Source organism: Scatophagus argus, chromosome 5 (genome assembly GCF_020382885.2).
Source record: "Scatophagus argus isolate fScaArg1 chromosome 5, fScaArg1.pri, whole genome shotgun sequence".
Classification (NCBI taxonomy): domain Eukaryota; kingdom Metazoa; phylum Chordata; class Actinopteri; family Scatophagidae; genus Scatophagus; species Scatophagus argus.
In genome coordinates this window covers 26,115,211-26,135,308 of record NC_058497.1, presented here as the reverse complement: position 1 = coordinate 26,135,308, position 20,098 = coordinate 26,115,211, and the positions used below count along the sequence as shown (strand labels likewise).

Sequence of the window (20,098 nt, the reverse complement as noted above, 5' to 3'; positions counted from 1 at the left end):
TTAACAGGTAATGACCCTGATGATGAAATGTCACATCCAGTGGAAAAGCCCAGGAAGTGATGTCAAGGCAGCGGAAGCTGCTGATTGGACAGGAGATTCCTGGGCAGCAGCTATAAAACCTGATGAGAAGACACAGAAACAGAGAGAAGAGACGACACAGCAGGACACACACTCCTCAGAGATCCAACTGCAGACCGAAGGTACAGAGAGAGAGAGAGAGTGTGTGTGTGTGAGTGTGTGTGTGAGTGTGAGTGTGTGAGTGTGTGTGAGTGTGTGATGCACAGGTTCAGACAGGTGAGAGCGAGAAGTTTTAATCTCTAAATGTCCAAACTTTTGATGTGAATTTAAACTTCCTGTTTCAGTCAGGTAACTTCATGTTTTCACTGCAGGTGTCACAGTCTGCTTCTTCCTCGTCTGTTTTGTTTTCCTGGCTGAGTTCAAATCTCTCTTTGAGCTGCTGATGAAATGTGCTGCAGGTTATCATGCAGGCAGGAGAGCTTTAGATTTCTAAAGTCAGTGAAGTAGATGGAAGTGCTGAACAGGTGAGCAGGTGAACAGGTGTTTGTGTCATTTTGACTTAGAAATGTGTAAACCAACAGGCTCATCATGAAACCGAACTCTCCTGGAATCGAGTGTAAAAATGTTGTGTTCAGGTGCCGGTGAACAGGGTAGGACGTCCAGCCCGCTGCTGGACTGCAGCGAGGAAACACAGTGTATTTTTGTGAATGGAAGAATTTGCAGAGTGTGTGTGTCCACACACGTGCATGAATGAGAGCTGCAGTACGTCAGCATCAGCAGTGGTGTGAATAGTAGTTCACCTTGTGTGTGTGTGTGTGTGTGTGTGTGTGTGTGTCAGGGGAATGCAGGAGTGTGTGCATCAGTGAGTGTGCATGTGACAGTCAAAAGACATTTATTTGCAGGGATGGAAAATGCTAAAATTAGCCGATGTTGCTGGACAATACACTTTCAGCTGGGCTAAAAGTGTCCCGCTGTGTGTGTGTGTGTGTGTGTGTGTGTGTGTGTGTGTGTGTGTCAGGCCAACTCGTGGAGGACGACTGTAAAACAACTCAAAACAGTTCATATTCAAACTGTCAGGATTGGACTTTCGATGGACTGATGGGATGTGACATGACTGTGTAAAGCTGGACATTAGAGCTCCCCAGAAGTGAAGCCCAATCCTCTGAACGCCCCCTGGTGGCTGGCTGCAGTACAGCTCATAAGCCCCTCCCCCTCCATGTCAGCAGAAGTGACAAACTAAAAACTCAAATAAATAAATGAATAAAAAAGTAAATTTTTTCCCCCAAAGATGCTGATGCATGTTCAAGTTTTCATTTTTCTGATCATCTTGGTTTTGGGGGAACTCGACCCCTCAGTCACCGCTGCACCGACTAAATGATGGGTGTTGTGATGACTTTGGTGGACGTTTGCATTATTTAGCATAAACTGCAGTCCATTGAGTTTTTGTACACAACCCAGTACACGGTGATGTGTTGTGTGACCTCTGACCTTTTAATGAAGAATCTGCTGTGTTCAGGTGAAGCTGGGAAAGTTGATGATACACAGCATATAGACAAAAGTATTGGGACACCATCAGATTGCATTCTAAACCCACAGACAGCTTTGCAGCTCTAACAGCTTCCACTCTTCTGTGAAGGCTTTCCACAACATGTTGGAGTGTTTCTGTGGGAATTTGTGCCCATTCATGCAGTAGAGCATTTGTGAGGTCACACACTGATGTTGGACCAAAAGGCCTGGCTCACAATCTCCGTTCCAGTTCATCCCAAAGGTGTTGGATGGGGTTGAGGTCAGGGCTCTGTGTGGGCCAGTCAAGTTCTTCCACACCAAACTCATCCAACCATGTCTTTATGGAGCTTTGCTTTGTGCACTGGGGCACAGTCATGCTGGAATAGAAAAGGGCCTTCAACAAACTGTTGCCACAAAGCTGGAAGCATAGCATTGTCCAAAATGTCTTGGTATGCTGAAGCATTAAGATTTCCCTTCACTGGAAGTCAGGGGCCCTGAGGAACGGCCCCACAGAGAGGGGTGTCTGGATAGTTTTGTCTATATCCTGTATATTTAGCTTCAGAACAAACAAGCAGTGGTGCTGCGTCACATGGGAGGCTTTTTATGAGTGAGGGAACATTCAGAGTGTCGTTCTGTAACTCCACTCACGAGACGAGTTGTTGTTGTTGTTGTTGTTTGTTGTAGATGCAGCTTTGTGGCTGTTTGCTTGTCTCCTGCGTGCTGTCCATCACGCTGCTCCACTGCAGTGTCAGCAGCTTCAGAGTCCAGCCTGCTCAGGTGAGAACACACACACACACACACACACACACACGGGGCCTCTCAGTAACTCCACAGAGTTAAAGTATAAACTTCTAAATGAAATAAGTTTTCTTGCTCTGAACCATTTTTCAAATCTGAAAACCAGTGCTGGAAAGTACATTTACCCAAGTACCTAAGAGCAGTTCCAAGGTACTTTTACTCCACTTGAGTATTTCCATTTGATGGTCTTCTCCTGCACCACATCCCTGAGGGCCTGCAGGTCAGATGGCGGAGCAGCAGATCAGATTGTGTCTGTCAAAACCAGCCTGAGGGCCAAAACAAGCGGCCCCTCCTTCAGGGGCCCCTGAGCTCGTATCAGATGAAGTCACATCAGAGCGAAGGCCAACAGGAAGCTGCGAGCTCCGACGGAGACGAGCCCCAGGCCGCTTTGTGTTTAGTCTGGACGACATCTGAAGACGTGACGTCATCGGAGGCCGCAGGCGCACAGGAAGTCACAAACTGCTCACCGTCAGGGTCGTGATGTAAGAGGGGGGACTCGCGACATGGAGCCCTGACGTATGAAAACAGCCGAGGAGGTGGAGGCGCGGCGCAGGGCGGAGGTCAGTGTTTTCTGTCCGGAGGCTCCCTCGTGTGCGCCGGCTCGCGTTACAGCAGAGCTTCCTGAATGTGCAGCGTCAGCCGGTTTGCTGAGCATCAGTGCAGCTGACGGACTCGAGGGGCTGCGATTCGTCGTGTTCACAACAAGTTGTTATGACACAATAAGTTCACGTCGTGTGCGTGGACGCTCACCTGGTTTTCATACACCACATTTCACATTTCCTACGTTCATTTCATCCACTTTTTCTGCCATCCAAACAAACGTCCCCATGAGGTTTGAGTCCAGTTTCTCACTGTTTCCCCAAATCATCCAAATGGTTAGTAATAAAGTTTAACGTAAACATGTGAGATCACGTGTGAAGGTGACCTGACCTCCCATGTAGTAACATCCTTTATACAGTCAGGTGTTCCAAAGTGATGAACCTCAATCCATCCTCGCCTGTGAGCGGCTGACTCAACCACGACACTTTTCAGTGTATAAACACATCCTGACAAACATATTTCTGGTCATAGACCGATCCTGCTTGTCAGTGCTTAGACTTATCCCAACATTCTTAAATTTCAGTACATAGACCTAGCCCAGGTGTGTTTCAGTACAAAGACCTAGCCTAGGTGTGTTTCAGTACACAGACCTAGCCCAGGTGTGTTTCAGTACACAGACCTATGCCAGATGTGTTTCAGTACACAGACCTAGCCCAGGTGTGTTTCAGTACACAGACAAAGCCCAGTTTGTTTCATGTTGAGCACAAACTTAATTGTGAGAGGTGATAAAACTCCATCTTTCGGTACATATCCTTATCCCGTCCTGACCTTGTTTTCCAGCATGTAGTCCAGTCCATGTCGAGGTCTTTACAGGCATTTCGGCCTCGTCCCGGAGCAGCGAAGGCAGGGGAGGAGCTAACGGCGAAGCTGCTCCGACTGGACGACCTGAGGAGGATGGAGAATGACGTCATGGAGCCAAAGAGGAGGAGGAGTTTCCCTGGCAACAACGCCCCGCTGGACCGCCTGTCGGTCAGCTCCATGGAAACCAAACAGGGAACAAACAAGAGGTAGGACGACAGGACCTTAACAACCCGGGAACAGGAGTTCTGTTCGCAGCTCCGGCAAAAGGAGCACCTCAAAACGTGACTGAAAAACATAGTTGGGACGGGGAACAGAAGTGATCGCGGTAGAAAAACATTAAATGAAAGAACAAATGTTGAGCTGGTAGCCTTAAAACATCACCTGTGGTTGTTGTAGTCTCAGCAGCCCATCAGCACTTCGGCCATGATGTCACCATCTTCACCTTTTTGTGTTTGTAGCAAGCTAGTCGAGTTGCCACGGCGACGCGTCAATCCACCTCCCATCGACAGGATTGGAATGAGTCGTCTACCAAACAGTCGAGGATAGACCACGCCCCCTCCACCTGACAGCCCAACTCTACTCGACACGCCCTCCTCTGGACAGGTATGGTACTGCTCTCTCATGTCCATTAATGGACTCAAAAACAGTGAAACAAACCTTACAATACTTTGGACGCGTCACTGAAGACTTTGTCTCTCTTTAGAGGACTCACCACGGATGCATGAAACAGCCAATCACCAGCCGCCTGTCACCTGCTGAGCCACGCCTGTCAATCATCCACTTTCACTTCACCTGGACACGCCCACACCCTGACCCCACACAGCCTTGAATGTTTCATGATGGTGCTTTCAGGTGCTGCTTGGCATAATTTTCACCCGCCGGGACAGGATCATAGATCAGATCAGGTTTCACGTCCAGACCAGCAGACAGTCAGTCAGATTGTAGTCACATTCAGAACCTTTAAAATCCTCCACTCAACTCAAATGACTGAAACAAAAGACAAACAGTGAAACAGTGCGGCAGAAAGTCAGAGTTTGACTTCACAGGATTCCCAGTCAGGGTCGATATGAACACATTTCAGTCCTGAATAAACAGCAGGTTTTGACTTTAAATCTGTCACATATAAAATGTTTTTCAGAAAATGAATGGATTGTGTTCCACCCACTGAATAAGATAAGATAATAAGATAAGCCTTTATTAGTCCCATAACTGGGAAATAACAGAATGAATGGAGTCGGTAGCATCAAAACAAGTCAAGCCATGAAAGTCAGGTCAGATTTCTAAAGTTTTTGACTTGTTTCTTGGCTCAGGCGGCTCCTGCTTTAAATCAGAACTCAAACCACCAGCGAGGCGAGCCAGCAGCGGAGCTTTTCTCAGTTACTGCAATGACTGAAATGAAAATGTCAGCAGAATAAACAACAAACAGGAAGAAGCTCAGAGATGTCAGTCGCCATCTGTTTTGATAATCAATTCATTGTTTCAGTCAATTTTCAATTAGAAATGTCAGATATTTGCTGGTTCTTGTCGAATGTCAGGATTTGCTGCTTTTCTTTGACAGTTCTGACAGTAAACGAAGAGTCTTTGGGTTTTGGATTGTAGGCAGGACAAAAGAAGAAATCTTTGGGTCTGAGAAACACGGATGGAGTATTTTTCTCATTTGTTTTCAGTGATTGATTGTGAAAACCAAAGTCACATTAATCGATTATGAAACTAACGCAGCCATGTTAGTGACCGATTATGTTAGCAGTTTTCTCACGACCAAACCTCCAATCATCACGTCGTCAGCCTTTAGCGGCACATAATCCACAGAGAGATCTTTAAACTCACATTTAACTTCCTGACAGACGCTGAACCGGATCAGTCTGGGTTCAGCAGTTCCTCTACAGGTCTCATCTCAAAAAGCTGAGTTTAGATGAACATTTTTTTTCTTTCAGTGCAATCCACGTCTGCCTGCAGGCACAGACATCCTGAAAGCTGACTTTCGGCATCACCTGAACGCACCATCACTCCCCTCCTGTGACTGGAGGCCTCTGACGCCTCGACACTTAAAACTGATCATGTGACACGACTTTCTGAAGCAGGTCTGTTCATGGTAGGACGGCATGGCGAGGCGTTTCCACTGCACCAGGACACGGGGGACACGGGAGACAGGGGGGACATGTCTGTATGCAGGAGGACAGCATTGGTACATTTACAACGTAAATACATGAGAACCGTGACCACCATCAGCTCAGCGTTGAGGTCAGTGTGAAGGAACTTCAACTCCCAGTCGTTTGAGTCTGTTTCAAAGGAAGTGCGTCTCGAGGGGAAAGAAGCTTCTTCACGTCCTTTCAGAGAAGCAGATGTTTTAATTTAATGGCTTCATTAAACTGCTGAGTCAGCATGTTGAACACAAATCTGGAGTGAGGCTGCAGTTAGCCTAGCTTAGCATAAAGAGTGGACACAGGGGGAGACCGCTAGTGTGGCGCAGATCAACACGCTGCATCTCTGCCCTCCAGTCTTTGTGCTAAGCTAAGCTAACTGCAGCAGAGACGAGCCTGAAACATCTCACTCTCCGACAGGAAGCCTAATTTGCTGAACTATTCCTGGATAGATTCTTTTGACATCGCAGTACAGATGCATGTGCATCAACTCAACAGGTTTTCCTGTTAGAAAGGTTTCATTGGATATTAATGGAAAGGGAGCAAAAACCAAAAACATCAGAATGCTCCTTTAATAAGAGCATCAGACTCCAGTTGTCCACCACAGCTTGTGTTGCCTCTCAAAAATAAACGACTTCCTGTCAGCAGCCTTTAAAACCAGCCGCTATCAGCTGGTTTGAGTGCTGCACCAGCAGTTTCACTGCACGACGTGAACCTTAACTGATTTACAGTCGGACCGAGTCCAGAACGACCTGCCGGTGCAGAGGAGGCGCTTCCTCGCCACGGTCTGAGGTGGCCTCGTTCCTGTCCACGTCCAGTCCTGCTCCACTGCTTCTGTTTTTAAACGCTTCTTACTGCCTCACGTTTAACTGCACAATAAAGAGTAAAAGATCGCAAAAGTCGTTTTGTCATCACACAGGAGTTCAGAGAGCCGAGGTGAGTTTCTGTTGAGTCTTTATTAAGAAAAGAATCATGTGATCCACAACAGTGCAGACAGACGAGCCGACACACACACACACACACACACACACACAGAGTCAACACACCAACTCTGAACCAGATCCGGCACCAGGATCTGATGGGGATCCAACAGAATCCCTGTGCTGCCTGTGTGAACTCAGCCCTGCACACAATTAGACTCCTGTACAGCTGCTACGGGAGCAGAGAGGGGACAAAGTGGACCGAGGAGGAGGTCTGGGCAGCCTATTAGCAAAACACCTTCACGATCAGAAACAAAAGGGGGACGGGGGACTTAATGGGAAAACTCAAACGGTCACCAAAATGATCCTCAGTCGAGCTACGTCTGATTTCTGTCTAAACCAACAGGGTCAAAAAGTAACTTCCTGTGATTTATCTGGTTTGGTACATGTGATTTCCACAGTGGACCCACTCCACTCCTTATTTGGCAAATTCAGCATCAGTTGTTTACTGACAACAGTGTTAACGTGTGAAACTGTCCTTCATGGTCAGGACCTGAAGCTAATGTGTTCGCTAACTCAGTTGGCTCGACTTCAAGGATCCAGCTGGTTTGGAGCTAAAATTCACGTAGCTGTTTGCTAACATCAGTTAATGTTAGCCGATAAGATTAACAAAGCTGACCGGTTACATTAATAACATTTACTTTTTGCTCTAAGGATCATTCTGGGGAAGATTTGATCATTTCTGGACAAAGACCAGACAAGTTCCTGTCATTTCAGATCGCTTACAGCAGATATTCACATTGTGACTGAAGTGGAGGTGACCTCAGCCCTTCTGTAAGGCAGATCTGGAGATCTGGACCTGAGGAGGGAGGGCAGGGCAGGAGAACCGTGGGATTGTTCAGGAGCAATGCATTAAAAAGAAAACAACTGAGTAAATCCTATGGAGGTTAAAATCAGAGCGGCATCCGGTTTCCTTCCACGCTGATTTTAACAGCGTGGCCGGGCTTCGTCAGGCGACGGATGTCTGCAAATCTACGCATCTGTTTGTCAACGCGGGACAAGCCTTTCTTCATGGGACCCTGCAGGGACAAACAGAACACTGAATTAAAAGGGAAGCTAGAGGTTCAGGACTGCCTGACTGAACTGCCTTTTCAGAGAGTGATGAAACACTGAAGCACTGCTGCAGTTCTGATTTGTTGGGAGCTTTTAGCCTTCGTTTAGACAGGACGGCTCAGAAAGACGGACAGGAAACAGGAGAGAGAGGAGGGGGGTCGCCTGAGGTACCACAGAATCCACGTTACACCACATGTGGGATGTGAAGAAGAGCAGGGGGTTTTTAGGCCGTGTTTCATCACTCTGTAGCACACTTCACTTCTGCAGAGTCATGCAGGGCAAAGTCCAAACCCTCAGAGATGACAGGCAGCTTCACCAACCTCCCAAAACTCAGAAATACTCACCACGGTTTGGGTTAATCGACACGTGAGCGCGCCCACTGCTTCTCATCAGTAAGCAACCCGCGTACCAATGAACATTAGTACCACAGCCGAACTCAACAAGGTCATCAGTCCTCCAGTCAGCAGGCAAACAAAACCAGCAGCAAACGTCTGCAGGCTAAAAAGCACGCTGACTGGAGCTGATTGGTCAGCTTCGAGGAGGCGGGGAGGAAACGTTAGCTCAGTGTTGGGTCACGGAGGAGTCTCACAAAGATGGTTCCCCACAGACAGATGCTCCACTCTGTGCAGAGAGCAGAAGTCTTCTCTGGGGGAAACTCTTTGCAGACCCCTCATACAGTTGGACCATCACCGTCACACCATGCAGAAGGACTTACTGCCCCCTGCAGGTCAACAGCAGGAACTACAGGGGCATCCTGTTGCCCTCTATGCTGATCTTGACAGCTCCCTGCGGACGTTTCATTTTCCTCTGCTCGGCAAAGCGACGCTTGTGCTTCTCCAGCAGGCTGATGCCTTTCTTATAGGCGCTCTACAGGGGACCAATCACAGCTCGGCTAATAACCTCACTTCCTGTGCAGACAGCCTTCCATACAAGAATCAGACTTCGACAGGAGGTGACCAGTCATTAAGATCATCTCAACATGTTCACTAGGTGTTGCTCCCTCAGTGTAGGCTGCCACCATGTGGTGTCACAGTGCCATTACACCGACTACATCTTTATATAACAAACCTGAACCATGTCTTACATAAATTATCAGGCTTAGCAGAAAATGTGATCAATAATAACTTAATTCTCCTAACTGTATAACTAACAGCTCTTTACTGCCCTCTAGTGTGGTCAGAGGAATTTTCTTATGTGAATTGTTCTTAAACAAAAAGAGAGCAGTGAGGATGTATTTATTTAATATTATTTTAGGGATTATTATTTCAAGCATCCGTCTTCTCATTTGTTCTCACATGTTCCCACCTGGATGCACCTCAGTGGAGGTAAACCTGCAGCTCTGACCTGAGTCAGGATTATAAACTCCACTGTCAGGTGTTCACAGGTGAGAAGGGCTCACGTCATCCTTTAAGCCTTCTACTGACATGGAGACTCCATGACTGAGAAGGACAGCATCACCTCCACCCATCCCAGGTACTCACCCTGTTGGACTCCATCTCTACGTTCCACTTGGGTCGTACGACGTAGTCTTTGTTGGAGGGCATCGGCACCCGAGCCCTGGCGCAGAACCCGGGGTCACCGGGTCGCAGAGCTCTGCAGGAGGAGGTGGTGTGTGATTATAGTGGACCTGGAACTAGAAGAGGTGTTCTGTTTGTGTCACTCTGTAAACCTGAGGTCCAACTTACTTTTCTTCCCCAGTCAGCTGTTTCTCCAGGTCCCTGCGAGGCGTCTGGCCTCCCGAACTACACAGGGAGGGAGACAGACATTTTGGCTTGTTGTTAACAGGAAGTGAACACAGTTTGAGCTCAGCAGTTGATCCGCAGTCTGCTGATGTGATGTGCAGCAGAAACTCGATCAGCTGAGCCTCCATGCTATTATTAGCACTCTCCACCTCACAGCAGTTAGTCAGCGTTTCAGGAAACACCTGACACCTCAGCGGACCCCCTTCCCCCCGTGTTACCACCTCTGGTCTGATCAGCAGGCGGAAACAAAGAGGGACTCGTCCAGCGCACTCGTGCAAGTCAAAGTGCTTCTGCTTCATTACGTTGAGTCACTTTCACACAGAACGACGCCCGTGGATGTGGTCTCTCTCTGACGTTTTACACACTCCGATTCCAGCGCTTCTGGTTGCTGGTTGTGGTCGGTTCGGTTCCCAGTTTGTCCGAACGCGTCCGGTGCAGGAGCTCAAGGCCGTTTGATTTTAAAAGAACCCACGAAACAAACGTAGCCTACACCAGCAACGTGTGGCGACGACACCAAACTATTACGCAGTTATTAACTGAGGCCTATTTGTTAGAAGACAACATTTTGATATTTTCTCAAGTTGCACTAGACTGAAGTCTGATTTTATTTATCATTTTGATGTTGAACTTCAGAAGAAGAAAAGTTCAGCTGAATGTTTGATATGAAAATAAAAACAGATCTGCTACACTCTCACTCGTGAGCTCTCAATACGCTCCACTCAGTGTGAATCACTGGTGACACCTAGTGGTAAAATTCAGTATGAACAGGTTTGGTCTTAAAATCCAGCTGGTTTTATTTATACTCTATATTTATGTATTTTTAAACACATCTGCTGAACCTTACTGAAGACAACTGACCAATCAGAGCAGAGCATGTAAATGATGCAGTTAACACCAAACACACAAGCCGCGACTTTTGAGTCCAAACGCCAGCCGTGAATGACGGCGTGGCGAGTCAGAGGATCACGTCTGTATTTGGACTCGATTCGCCAGAACTCGGCCTAGAGGCAGGATCTGCCGTGCAACCATGCAATTCTGTGACTGAACCTGATTGGTGGAGAGAAGACGTCGGGTTCCTCCGCCCTCTCCACCTTCTGCGGCTGACTGGGGGAGGAGGAGGGGGGGAGTGGGGAAACGGATTGATGAGGAGGAATGAAAGAAGAAAAGCAGCTTAAAAGAAACAGCAGGATGAGAAAGGCTGGAGGGAAAACAGAACATGTGATGAGGGACAGAATGAAAACAATGACACAAGAACGGACGTCGGCGAGAAGTTAAAGGGCGTCTTTGGATGAAGATGTTTGTGACGCAGCACATGACGTGGATGACAACAAAACCATCCTGATGCGCAGAACCCTCGGAGACACAAAGGATCAGATGGAGTCAGGCTCCCGCGGATTACCGTTAGCTTATCTCATTTTCATTCTCCACCTGGCGACCAAACGTCCAGCTGAGCGAGGTCCAATCAAACAACAACAACGACAACAGACAGTCTGATCCAAACAGAACACGTCTGTTTGAGCTCATGTCGGTACCTCAGTCGTCGTCTCTGAGGCATCTGCTGGTCCAGGTCTCTCTGCTGACGCTCCTCTCTCGTCATCCCCTTGTAGTTGGACGTCAGTCCGAAGATCGGCCTGGACCACTCATCTGGACACGAGACAAAGATTCAGGCTCTTAGCTGACACTTAGTGCTGCGATCAGTGGGTTCAGGGCTGCGGTGGACACACAGAGGTCCTTACTGATGAGCTTGAGCGCCAGGTCTTTGTTGGATCGAGACTCTTTGGGATGTTTGTACAGAAACATGACGGCCCGTCCGATCCCGCTGTGCTTCAGGGTCTCCTGACTCACAGTGGGCAGCTGCAGGGAGGAAACACACGGTAAAACACCGAACTCGACCCCAATCGGGAAACGGACGCTCGCACTCGTACTCACTTCCTGTAGGATCCTGAGCAGCTCCTCTCTGATTCTCAGGGCGGGAAGGGATTTATCTGGAAGAGGACTGATCCACTCTTTAATGGCCGTCATCACGCCGCTGTCAATGAACGTCTCCTTCAAGTCCTGTCTGAGGGACAAGCAGCACCTCAAACCACAGCTCCACTACATGTTGTGTCATGACATCACACGATGACATCACTGGGATTTATTTATCTTTCTGTCAACACGGGGAAATACTGTCGCAGTGAAAATGGTTCATTAAATGTTTCTGAAACAGAATAATTGATTCATCTCAGTTAGCAGTTTGTTTCATCGTCTGACTGTCAGCTCAAACAAGAATTAACAGAAAATTTAACTACTGAACTAAAACATCAACCACTTTAACAATCGATTAATTGTGAAAAAGCAGAAACAGTTCAGAGTTTCGGCTTTTGTCTTGAGTGTAATTAACTAAAACTCTTTTGGGATGTGAAGAAGTAAGTTTGAGCTTCAGGAAACGCTGACATTTCACAGACTGGAAATAATTAGCACATCAGCTGGCGCCAACACATCGAACGTTACTCACCACAGGAAGGAAGCCCGAAATCAGCTTCCAACCCGTGGCAACGACACAAAGTCTGTAACTCAGAGTCCACCCATTCAGGTCAGTCAGCGGACCCACCGTCAAAGCACCGGACTCCCAGTCTGACTGCAGCGCACTGACTGGCCTGCAGGAGGTGACGAGTCGCCACGAGTGTCCATCAGACACAACAGACGGGCTGTCAGGTGTCCGACTGTTCGGGATCTTAAATGTGAGAATCTACATGTGCTTTTCGTGGGCTCACTTTACAGTAAGTGAATTTCTGGGCAGGTCGTCACCGTGTGCTCCAGCGTGTCAGGATGGGCTTTGTTTTAACCGTTTAAGAAGACAACAACAACATGAACGCAGGCCTCCTTACTTCTTCAGGTGCATGACGACCTGCGGCAGCAGAGTGAGTTTCTTCAGCGCGGGCTTCTTGTGGCTGTTCAGAGTTCGATCCTCCTGTGGAACAAACACACAGTCGGTGTCACAGGAACAGGAAGAGCAGCGACAACACTCAGAGAGGCTTTTACTGTGACGGGCAGACCTCGGCGGCCTCGTTCATCTTGGTGATCATGGCGCTGACCACGTCATCGGCGTCGCTGATGAACGTCCCTCCGTCACGGTGACGTCTCCTCTTGCTGTTCATAGCTTTCCTCCGAGCGAGCATGATGTCAAAGTCAGACATGAAGCTGGTGCTGAACACACACACACACACACACAGTGCATTGAAATCACAACCTCACAGCAACAGAAACACACAGTGCTGTTTCTCCGTGAAGACGTGTGGGTGGTGCTGCTCACTCCTGGCCGCCGCGGTGGACACCGTCGTCGGAGTCGGAGTCCTCCTCCGCATGCTGCTGCCTCTCGTCCTTCGACTGCTTCTTGTCCCCCTCCAGGTCCTCCTGGTTGAAGCCCTGCAGGCGGCGGACAGACACAGTTCGTCTGTGGTGCGAAGTGGTCAAACACACACTGATTCACAGCAAACACACACAGTCTTTACTCACAGTGAACTCCTCCTCCTCCTCGTCTCCAGACTCTCCGAAGATGTCTGCGATCATTTTCCTGGAAGAGTGACAGAGGTCAAAGGTCACAGCAGCAGCAGCTAGTGGATAAAGGCACTTGAATCAGGTGTTAACTAATAAGGGACTCCTGTCTTAAAGTGTGTGTGTGTGGGTGTGTGTGTCTCCGTGTGTGTCCTGGGGTCCCTCCAGCCAACATACTGAAAGTGTAAGCTGTGACGACAGACATGCTGGTTTAACCCAAAGTCACTTACTCCTCTTCGTCGTCTCCGGAGTCGGAGTCGCTGCCGAACAGCGCCTTCTCGTCCTTCTTCCCTGCCGTGGCCTTTGACCTCTCGTCCTCCTCGCTGCCGCTGTCCGAGCCGAGCTCTCTCAGTTTGGCGGCCAGGCTCTTGTCGGGGCCCGTCGACCCCCCGTCGCTGTCCGAGTTCTCGTCATCGGAAACCGCCCGACTCCTCTTCACCGCTGAGGAGAAGACGGACACGAGACTGACGCACGGAGCGAGACCAAAGTACGTTTGGTTTGTTTTTATTCCAGCTCTCCTCAGCTGCTGACTGACTGCCATGAATTTCCACCTTCAATGAAAACTCCAACAGCTCAGGATGTGAACACACATGATGTGTCAACTCTGCAGCAGCTCAGCCATCTTAAACTTATCCAAGTATTTATATCATAATAAACCTTGAGAGGAGCGATGGAGGACACGAACAAAGCATACAGGAATCATCAGGTTTGCTTCAATCTGAAAACTGCTTCATTACACTTAATTTGCTCTTCGGTATCCCTTCTGATACGTTGGCGACAGAACGACCCGCCCAACTCCGCCCCGATTGGCTTACCATGATATGTTTGTCCCAGCGCTAACCAATCATCAGTCTTCATGTCTAAAAATAACAACCCAACCAATGGAGGTAACAAATACCATCCAGTCAAAGACACGGGAGGGCAGTTCAATCCATCGCCATCCTAAGAAAGAAAACTGCAGGTGTCCATACAGCCAATCGGATCCTGCATAGGCAGCAACACAGGCAGCTTGTCGGTGATCTTACCTGGTTTGTCTGCCTTCTCTTCTTCGTCGTCCTCGCTGTCTGACAGGATGGCCTTCTTCCTCTTCACTGCAAACACACACAGAACAGGACACACACTGAGCCAATGGAACGACAGCTTCAACAAGCAAAGCATCAGGTTTCGGTTCGCGTCATCACAGGAAGCCGCTGACGTTCACGTCGAGCTGGTCTAAGGTCAGTACCTGGCTTCTCCTCTTCATCATCGCTGTCATCTCTCTGCTCTCGCTCCTCCTCCTGGTGCTGCTCTCCATCACTTCCAGCTGCAGCCTTCCTCCTCCTTTCTTCCCCCTCCTCCTCACTGTCAGACTGCATCACAGCCTTCCACTTCCCTCCTTCTGCTCCACCCTCTGCCTCCTCCTGCTGCTTCTCCTCCTCCTCCTCCGAGTCCACCTGTGCTGTCTTACGCCTGGCGGGCGTCTCTGTGTCAGAGTCACTGCCTGCGTTGGACCGCCGGCTGGGGGACGCCGCGGGTTTGGCATCCTCGTTCTCCGAGTCGCTGTGTGTGGCCACTTTGGGCCTCTCCTCCCCCTCCTCCAGCTCCGAGCTGCTTCCCCTTCGTTTGGCAGGAGACGACCCTCCCTCTTCTTCGTTATCCGAAGCTGCGTGTTTGACAGGCGACGACTCCTCCTCGTTATCCGATCCGCTCATCCTGCGTTTGACAGGAGAGTCGTCGTCGCTGTCGGCAGGCCGAGGAGCCTCCGCCTCCGAGTCACTTTTGTCATCATTGTGGCGAGTCCCCGAGGCATCGGGCTCCGAGTCGCTGTCAGCCCCTCGGTGATCCTCATTGTCAGAGCCGCTGGCCGCCCCGCTGGTCTCCACGCCGTTGGTGGCGTCTTCATCGTTGCTGCGCTCGTCCTGTGGGGACAAACAGCTGCGGGTTAGCGTGACAGACAGAAACTTCCATCTAAGTTGCTCACAGACATTTTGTCTGACCAATCAGAAACGGGCCTGCAGCTCTGAGCCAAAGTGGCTGAACAGCAGTTGGTTTGTAATAAGCTCGTTACATCTGCCACCCGTCAGACATTTGTGTGACATTTTGTCAGAATTAGTGCATAAAGTCGTGTGTTCTGTGAGGACCTTTGACCTCCAACCTCCAACCTGACTTTTGGGGGTCCTGACCTTCAGTGATGAAACTCTGTACATCCTGACTGAAAAGTATCCTAATTCTGACACACATGAAGACGACATGCAGAGCTGCCGCCTCAGTCTGACCTCAGATTCATGTCTGTCGCTCCTCATCTCCTCGCCGTCCGACCCGCCGTGCTCATCCTGAACCGGAGTGCCGCCTCCGTCATCTGCAGAACACACAGCAGGTCAGAATCCCACCTCAGCATCTTCGTGTTACACACAAAAAACCTGAGTGTTGATGTGAAACAAAGCTCTCCTGGTTATCGCCTCTAGAGTTGAGACATGATGGGAGAGAGGAGCGCTGAGAATGGAGGACCTGGAGACACCAGGAGGACCTGCAGAAACCTGATTGTGACAGCTAAAGCAGCTCTGAGATGTGGTCTTGTTATTGTGGACTCAAGGTGATTACAGGCTTTCATACAAGAAAGAAACTCATCTGAAATAAACTAAATCCTAAGTCCTGCTGTCACTGGATGAATATGTTCTGTGTTTAAGTTTTTTTTTTTCTTTTCCTTTTGGGGAATTTTGACCGTTTTGTCTGTAACATGTGGACAGCAGCTGATCCAGTCCCTGAATGTCCCGTCCCTGTTGTTCACTGACATGTTCATCCACCTGCTGCATTTCTGAGTGATGCTGTGATTGTAAACGAGTTTCCAACACAACACGACCTGCGCGTGAAAAATACTACTGATGTTCAGAGCAGATTCTAACCAGTTCACTTTTAATGTTTTCATTCTTAAACTCGCCAGCTTGAAGGTCTCCATTGTTAAACTCTTTGTTCATCTCTGTTCACATTCACAGTGGATTTTCCTCTTCCACAAATAAGCCCAATTAACCAGATTGCTCTTTAGGTTTCAGGCTATGCACAAACACCTTGAGATGCTTTCCATGTTAGACAGAAACACTGGACCCGATCAGCTACTGCCTCTCATTCAGGAAGTTATCAGTGCAGTTCGGTTTCCATCAGCTACCTTCCACTTTCAGCTAAATATTTCAATTTATGTATTTAACAAGGACTCTTCGTGAATGCTGTGCGTCTGTTAAACGAGTTCGATGAAATGATTTTGACTCTCACTTCGATTTGGCTTCCGAAAAAGAATATGAAAAAAGTATGAATCTCTTTTAGCAAAATGTGGACTTCAGTTAGCCCTATAATACGGGTCTGCTAACCGGCTAATGATAACTGGTTTCCAGAGTACATCCAACGGAACCCTATTCACATTTTATAAAGACAGAATGCGTTGGTGTTGCTTTTATAAAGAGAAATAAGAAACTGTGCAGCTACTAATGTTTGATTGTAAATCGGGGAGTTAGCTTGCTAGTTAGCTAAACAGGAAACAAAGCAGAGCAGTCTGATACCGGAGTGGTTTCCGGACATGAAGTCGTCCTCTTCTCCGTCCATCTCCCAGACGAATGGAGATCAGATTCAGAGCTGAACACCGACCGGGTTTCTGCTTACTCAACTTTAATATCAAAGCGGGAAAAATAAATCCGATTAAAGTAATGGTGTGTTGTGAAAGCTAACTGCAACAGCTAGCTACAGTAGCCCTGAGATCCAAAATGGTGCAACCCCCGTCATGCGCGCATGCGCCTATTAGCAGTCGCTCGCAATGACGTAGACATTTTTTAAATAAAGATAATATAACAATACACAACGGCAATAATCAGTGTGAAAGGTAGAAATTATTTAATCTGTTGATTTGAATATATATTCTGTCTGTACAGTATTAACATACAAATGTAACCTACTTTTTTGAAAGTGGTTAATTTATGTTCTTCCGGCATATGATGTAGCGGTATAGATGGTGCTTTTATTTTGAAGGAAGACTTTTGATGTCGTAAAAAAAGAGGGAGTTAATAAAAACGGTCGTTACGGTTGTTCGGTCAACGGAGCCTCCGTGTTTTATTTTTTATAATATCAAGTATAGGCGCACATATAGATCGCTCGGTTACACAAATATTATGCTAACTGCTATGATTTAAGTTGGTTTACAATGGTTCAATTTCTGCATTAGTCATGTTTTCACATTGTAAAATTTTCTGATAGCGTTAATTTGCTTTAATTTTATCTCCAATGCCAGCTGTAGCGTTAATGTTTTAGTAAAGTCCTGCACAACCTGATTTTCCCTCCTGTGTAAATAAAGTTCATTCAAAAACAGTGACGTCTTTGAAACGCGACACGGTCTACAGGGGGAAACGCGTGCTATCGGAAAGCTGTCCCGCTGAAATCTAGTCTAGGACTGGGAATCTAGTCTGCTTTCGGTCCATTTAAATCCGGTGTGATGGGGGACACGAGTCGGCTGTGCTCCGTGTGGCTGGGCTCGGAGACCGGCATCCTGAAGGGGGTCAGTCTGTCTCGGAAACAGGCCTTTAACTTCTGCAACACGAGCCACCTGAGCCGCGACCAGGAGGTCCGTGCGCTGTGCTGGGGAGACCCGGCGGAGAGCGAGCTGCTTGTCGGCTCCGTGGACGGAACCGTCAAGACGTTCAGCACCGAGAAGGGCGCCTTCACCGAAACCCGGCGCTGCGGAGATCCCGCCGAGGGCTGCTTCACCGGGCTAGCTGTGATGAGCGGCTCCACGGTGGTCACATGCGTGGAGTGCGGGACGCTGCGGGTGTGGAGGGAGGATAGCAGCGAGCCCGTGACGGAGCTGGCCGCTGGGAAGAACGTGTGCCGTATGCGGCAGAGTCCGGTAAACCGGCACAAAGTCGCCACCGGCGGGAAGGAGAACGGACTAAAGATCTGGGACCTGGAGAGACCAAAGACGCCCGTGTTCACAGCAAAAAACCTGCGGGACGACTGGTTGGATCTACGGCGGCCGCACTGGGTCAGGGACATGGCCTTCATCCCGGACTCGGACAAAGTGGTCACGTGCACTGGCTACCACCAGGTGTGTTCGCACGGTTGCGCTACAAGCTTTAAAAGTCACGTCTTCCATTTTTATTGGCCTAATTTCATGCAAAAACTGTCAGAATCAGAATTCCTTTATTTATCCCCGGGGGGAAATTCTTTTTCGTACAGACCAAGACAGAAAAGTGAAAGATATAAAAACAGGATAAGCAACAAGATAAGTATAGATTAAAAAACAAATGACTTGGTTGTTGTCACGAAGTTGTCCTCTCCTGAGTTATGATCTCTAAAGTGGACTCCTTCTTTGACCAGAATGTCAGCTGAAGTGTCGGTCTCAGATCTCACTGTCAAAACCCGCAGCTTTTTAAAGAACAAAAGTAGCCAAACAAAAGCAAAAGTGAATTTTTATGAACCTTTCAAGCTTTCTTTGTGTCTGTAATAGAGACACAGAGACAGAATACTTTTTTCTTCACCTCATTGATCTGACAACTAATCACTGGTTAAGATTTTACTCACAAAATCTGTGATCACATATTACCTGTTCAGCAGAGCAAGTACTTTTACTTTGAGTATTCTAAATGTATTTACTTGTAATGGAGTATTGTTGGATGTTCAGCTACTTACTTGTTAAGTACACATCACTGACCAGCACAGGTGACCGAGTGTCTGTCTGCTTGTGTGTTTCTGCCCTCTAGTGGTTAAAAACATACTGCAGCTTTGACATTGTTGACTCTTTTGTCAGGTCCACGTCTTCGACCCCTCTTCCCCTCAGCGGCGTCCCGTCCTGGAGGTTGAATATGGCGAGTACCCGCTCACTGCTCTGTCTCTTCCTGCCAGCGGGAACACAGTGGTGGTGGGAAACACCCACGGCCAGATCGCTCTGCTGGACCTGAGGAAAGGTCTGGTCCGTGGATGTCTGAAGGGACTGGCGGGGGGCGTGCGGGGGCTGCAGTGTCATCCCTCCCAGCCTGTGGTGGCGTCCTGTGGGTTGGACCGCTTCCTCCGCATCCACAGCCTGGAGGACCGCAAACTGCAGCACAAAGTCTACCTCAAGTCCCGCCTTAACTGCGTCCTGCTCGCCAGCAGAGACCTGGAGGACGGAGTGGGACTGACGGTGTCTCAGGAGGTGAAGGAGGAAGAGGAGGGAGGTGATGATGATGTGTGGGACACCATGGAGCGGGTGGAGGAGACCCCAAAGAGAAAAACTACAGAGGAAGAAGAAGAGATGCAGACTAAGAAGAGCAAGAAGAAGAGAAAGAAAGGACACGACTGAGGGGCGTTTGCTGTGCGATCAGAATGTGGGACTTTTTAAAACCATCAGTCAGACTGATGAACAACAAAAGACCGACAGCCTCTGAAAAGGATCTGAAAACTAAGTCTTTGGCTGCGCCGCCACTGGATTGTGGTTTTCTTATTGAGGTTTAACTTTGAGTGAACTCACCAAACTTCTTTCTCTTCCTTTTGTCGTTACAGGCTGTTCTCATACATGCAGTTCAGTCGTACATTCAGTCTGATCAGCTGACTAGTTGTTAATGGTTACTGATGTCATTTCAACCTTGATTTTTTTTTGACCTCTCTTCTTTATTTGTGAGTTTAATTAATAGATTAGTGCATTATTTAATTTGTTTCGGTCTCAAACATATTTGGGAACTGCGAGGAGTAACTAAAGAAAGGACACAACTGAGGGGCGTTTGCTGTGCGATCAGAATGTGGGACTTTTTAAAACCATCCGGTCAAACCAGTCAGACTGAAACTCATGAAAGATAAGATCTTCATCGCTCAGAATTTCCTTGAATTTCCCTCGGGATCAATAAAGTATCTATCTATCTATCTTTCTATCTATCTTGTCTCTGTTTTGTCTGAAGGTTTATTAAAACAGCAGCTTGTCATCAGAAGTGCC

The 20,098-nt window shown here is 48.2% G+C and overlaps 3 protein-coding genes across 3 annotated transcripts; 2 read left to right on the top strand and 1 right to left on the bottom strand.

The window, feature by feature from the left end:
- Positions 1 to 6,791, top strand: ostn (osteocrin). The gene is made up of 5 exons (XM_046388318.1): positions 1 to 200; positions 2,209 to 2,301; positions 3,703 to 3,929; positions 4,182 to 4,326; positions 4,427 to 6,791. Exons 1-4 carry the CDS (start codon positions 123 to 125, stop codon positions 4,267 to 4,269), a joined length of 486 nt encoding a protein of 161 aa, XP_046244274.1. The 5' UTR covers positions 1 to 122; the 3' UTR covers positions 4,270 to 4,326; positions 4,427 to 6,791.
- Positions 6,792 to 6,801: 10 nt separating this feature from the next.
- LOC124058692 (protein IWS1 homolog) lies at positions 6,802 to 16,947 on the bottom strand. The gene is made up of 15 exons (XM_046388161.1): positions 16,707 to 16,947; positions 15,432 to 15,514; positions 14,402 to 15,074; positions 14,202 to 14,267; positions 13,407 to 13,617; positions 13,138 to 13,195; positions 12,935 to 13,047; positions 12,678 to 12,828; positions 12,510 to 12,592; positions 11,569 to 11,698; positions 11,376 to 11,493; positions 11,172 to 11,283; positions 9,583 to 9,639; positions 9,379 to 9,490; positions 6,802 to 7,863 (listed from the first exon to the last, which is right to left on the bottom strand). Exons 1-15 carry the CDS (start codon positions 16,747 to 16,749, stop codon positions 7,738 to 7,740), a joined length of 2,136 nt encoding a protein of 711 aa, XP_046244117.1. The 5' UTR covers positions 16,750 to 16,947; the 3' UTR covers positions 6,802 to 7,737.
- A 276-nt stretch (positions 16,948 to 17,223) lies between these two features.
- wdr74 (WD repeat domain 74) lies at positions 17,224 to 20,034 on the top strand. The gene is made up of 2 exons (XM_046388241.1): positions 17,224 to 18,238; positions 18,941 to 20,034. The coding sequence occupies exons 1-2, from the start codon at positions 17,630 to 17,632 to the stop codon at positions 19,469 to 19,471; spliced, it is 1,140 nt and encodes a 379-aa protein (XP_046244197.1). The 5' UTR covers positions 17,224 to 17,629; the 3' UTR covers positions 19,472 to 20,034.
- The last annotated feature ends 64 nt before the right edge of the window (positions 20,035 to 20,098 follow it).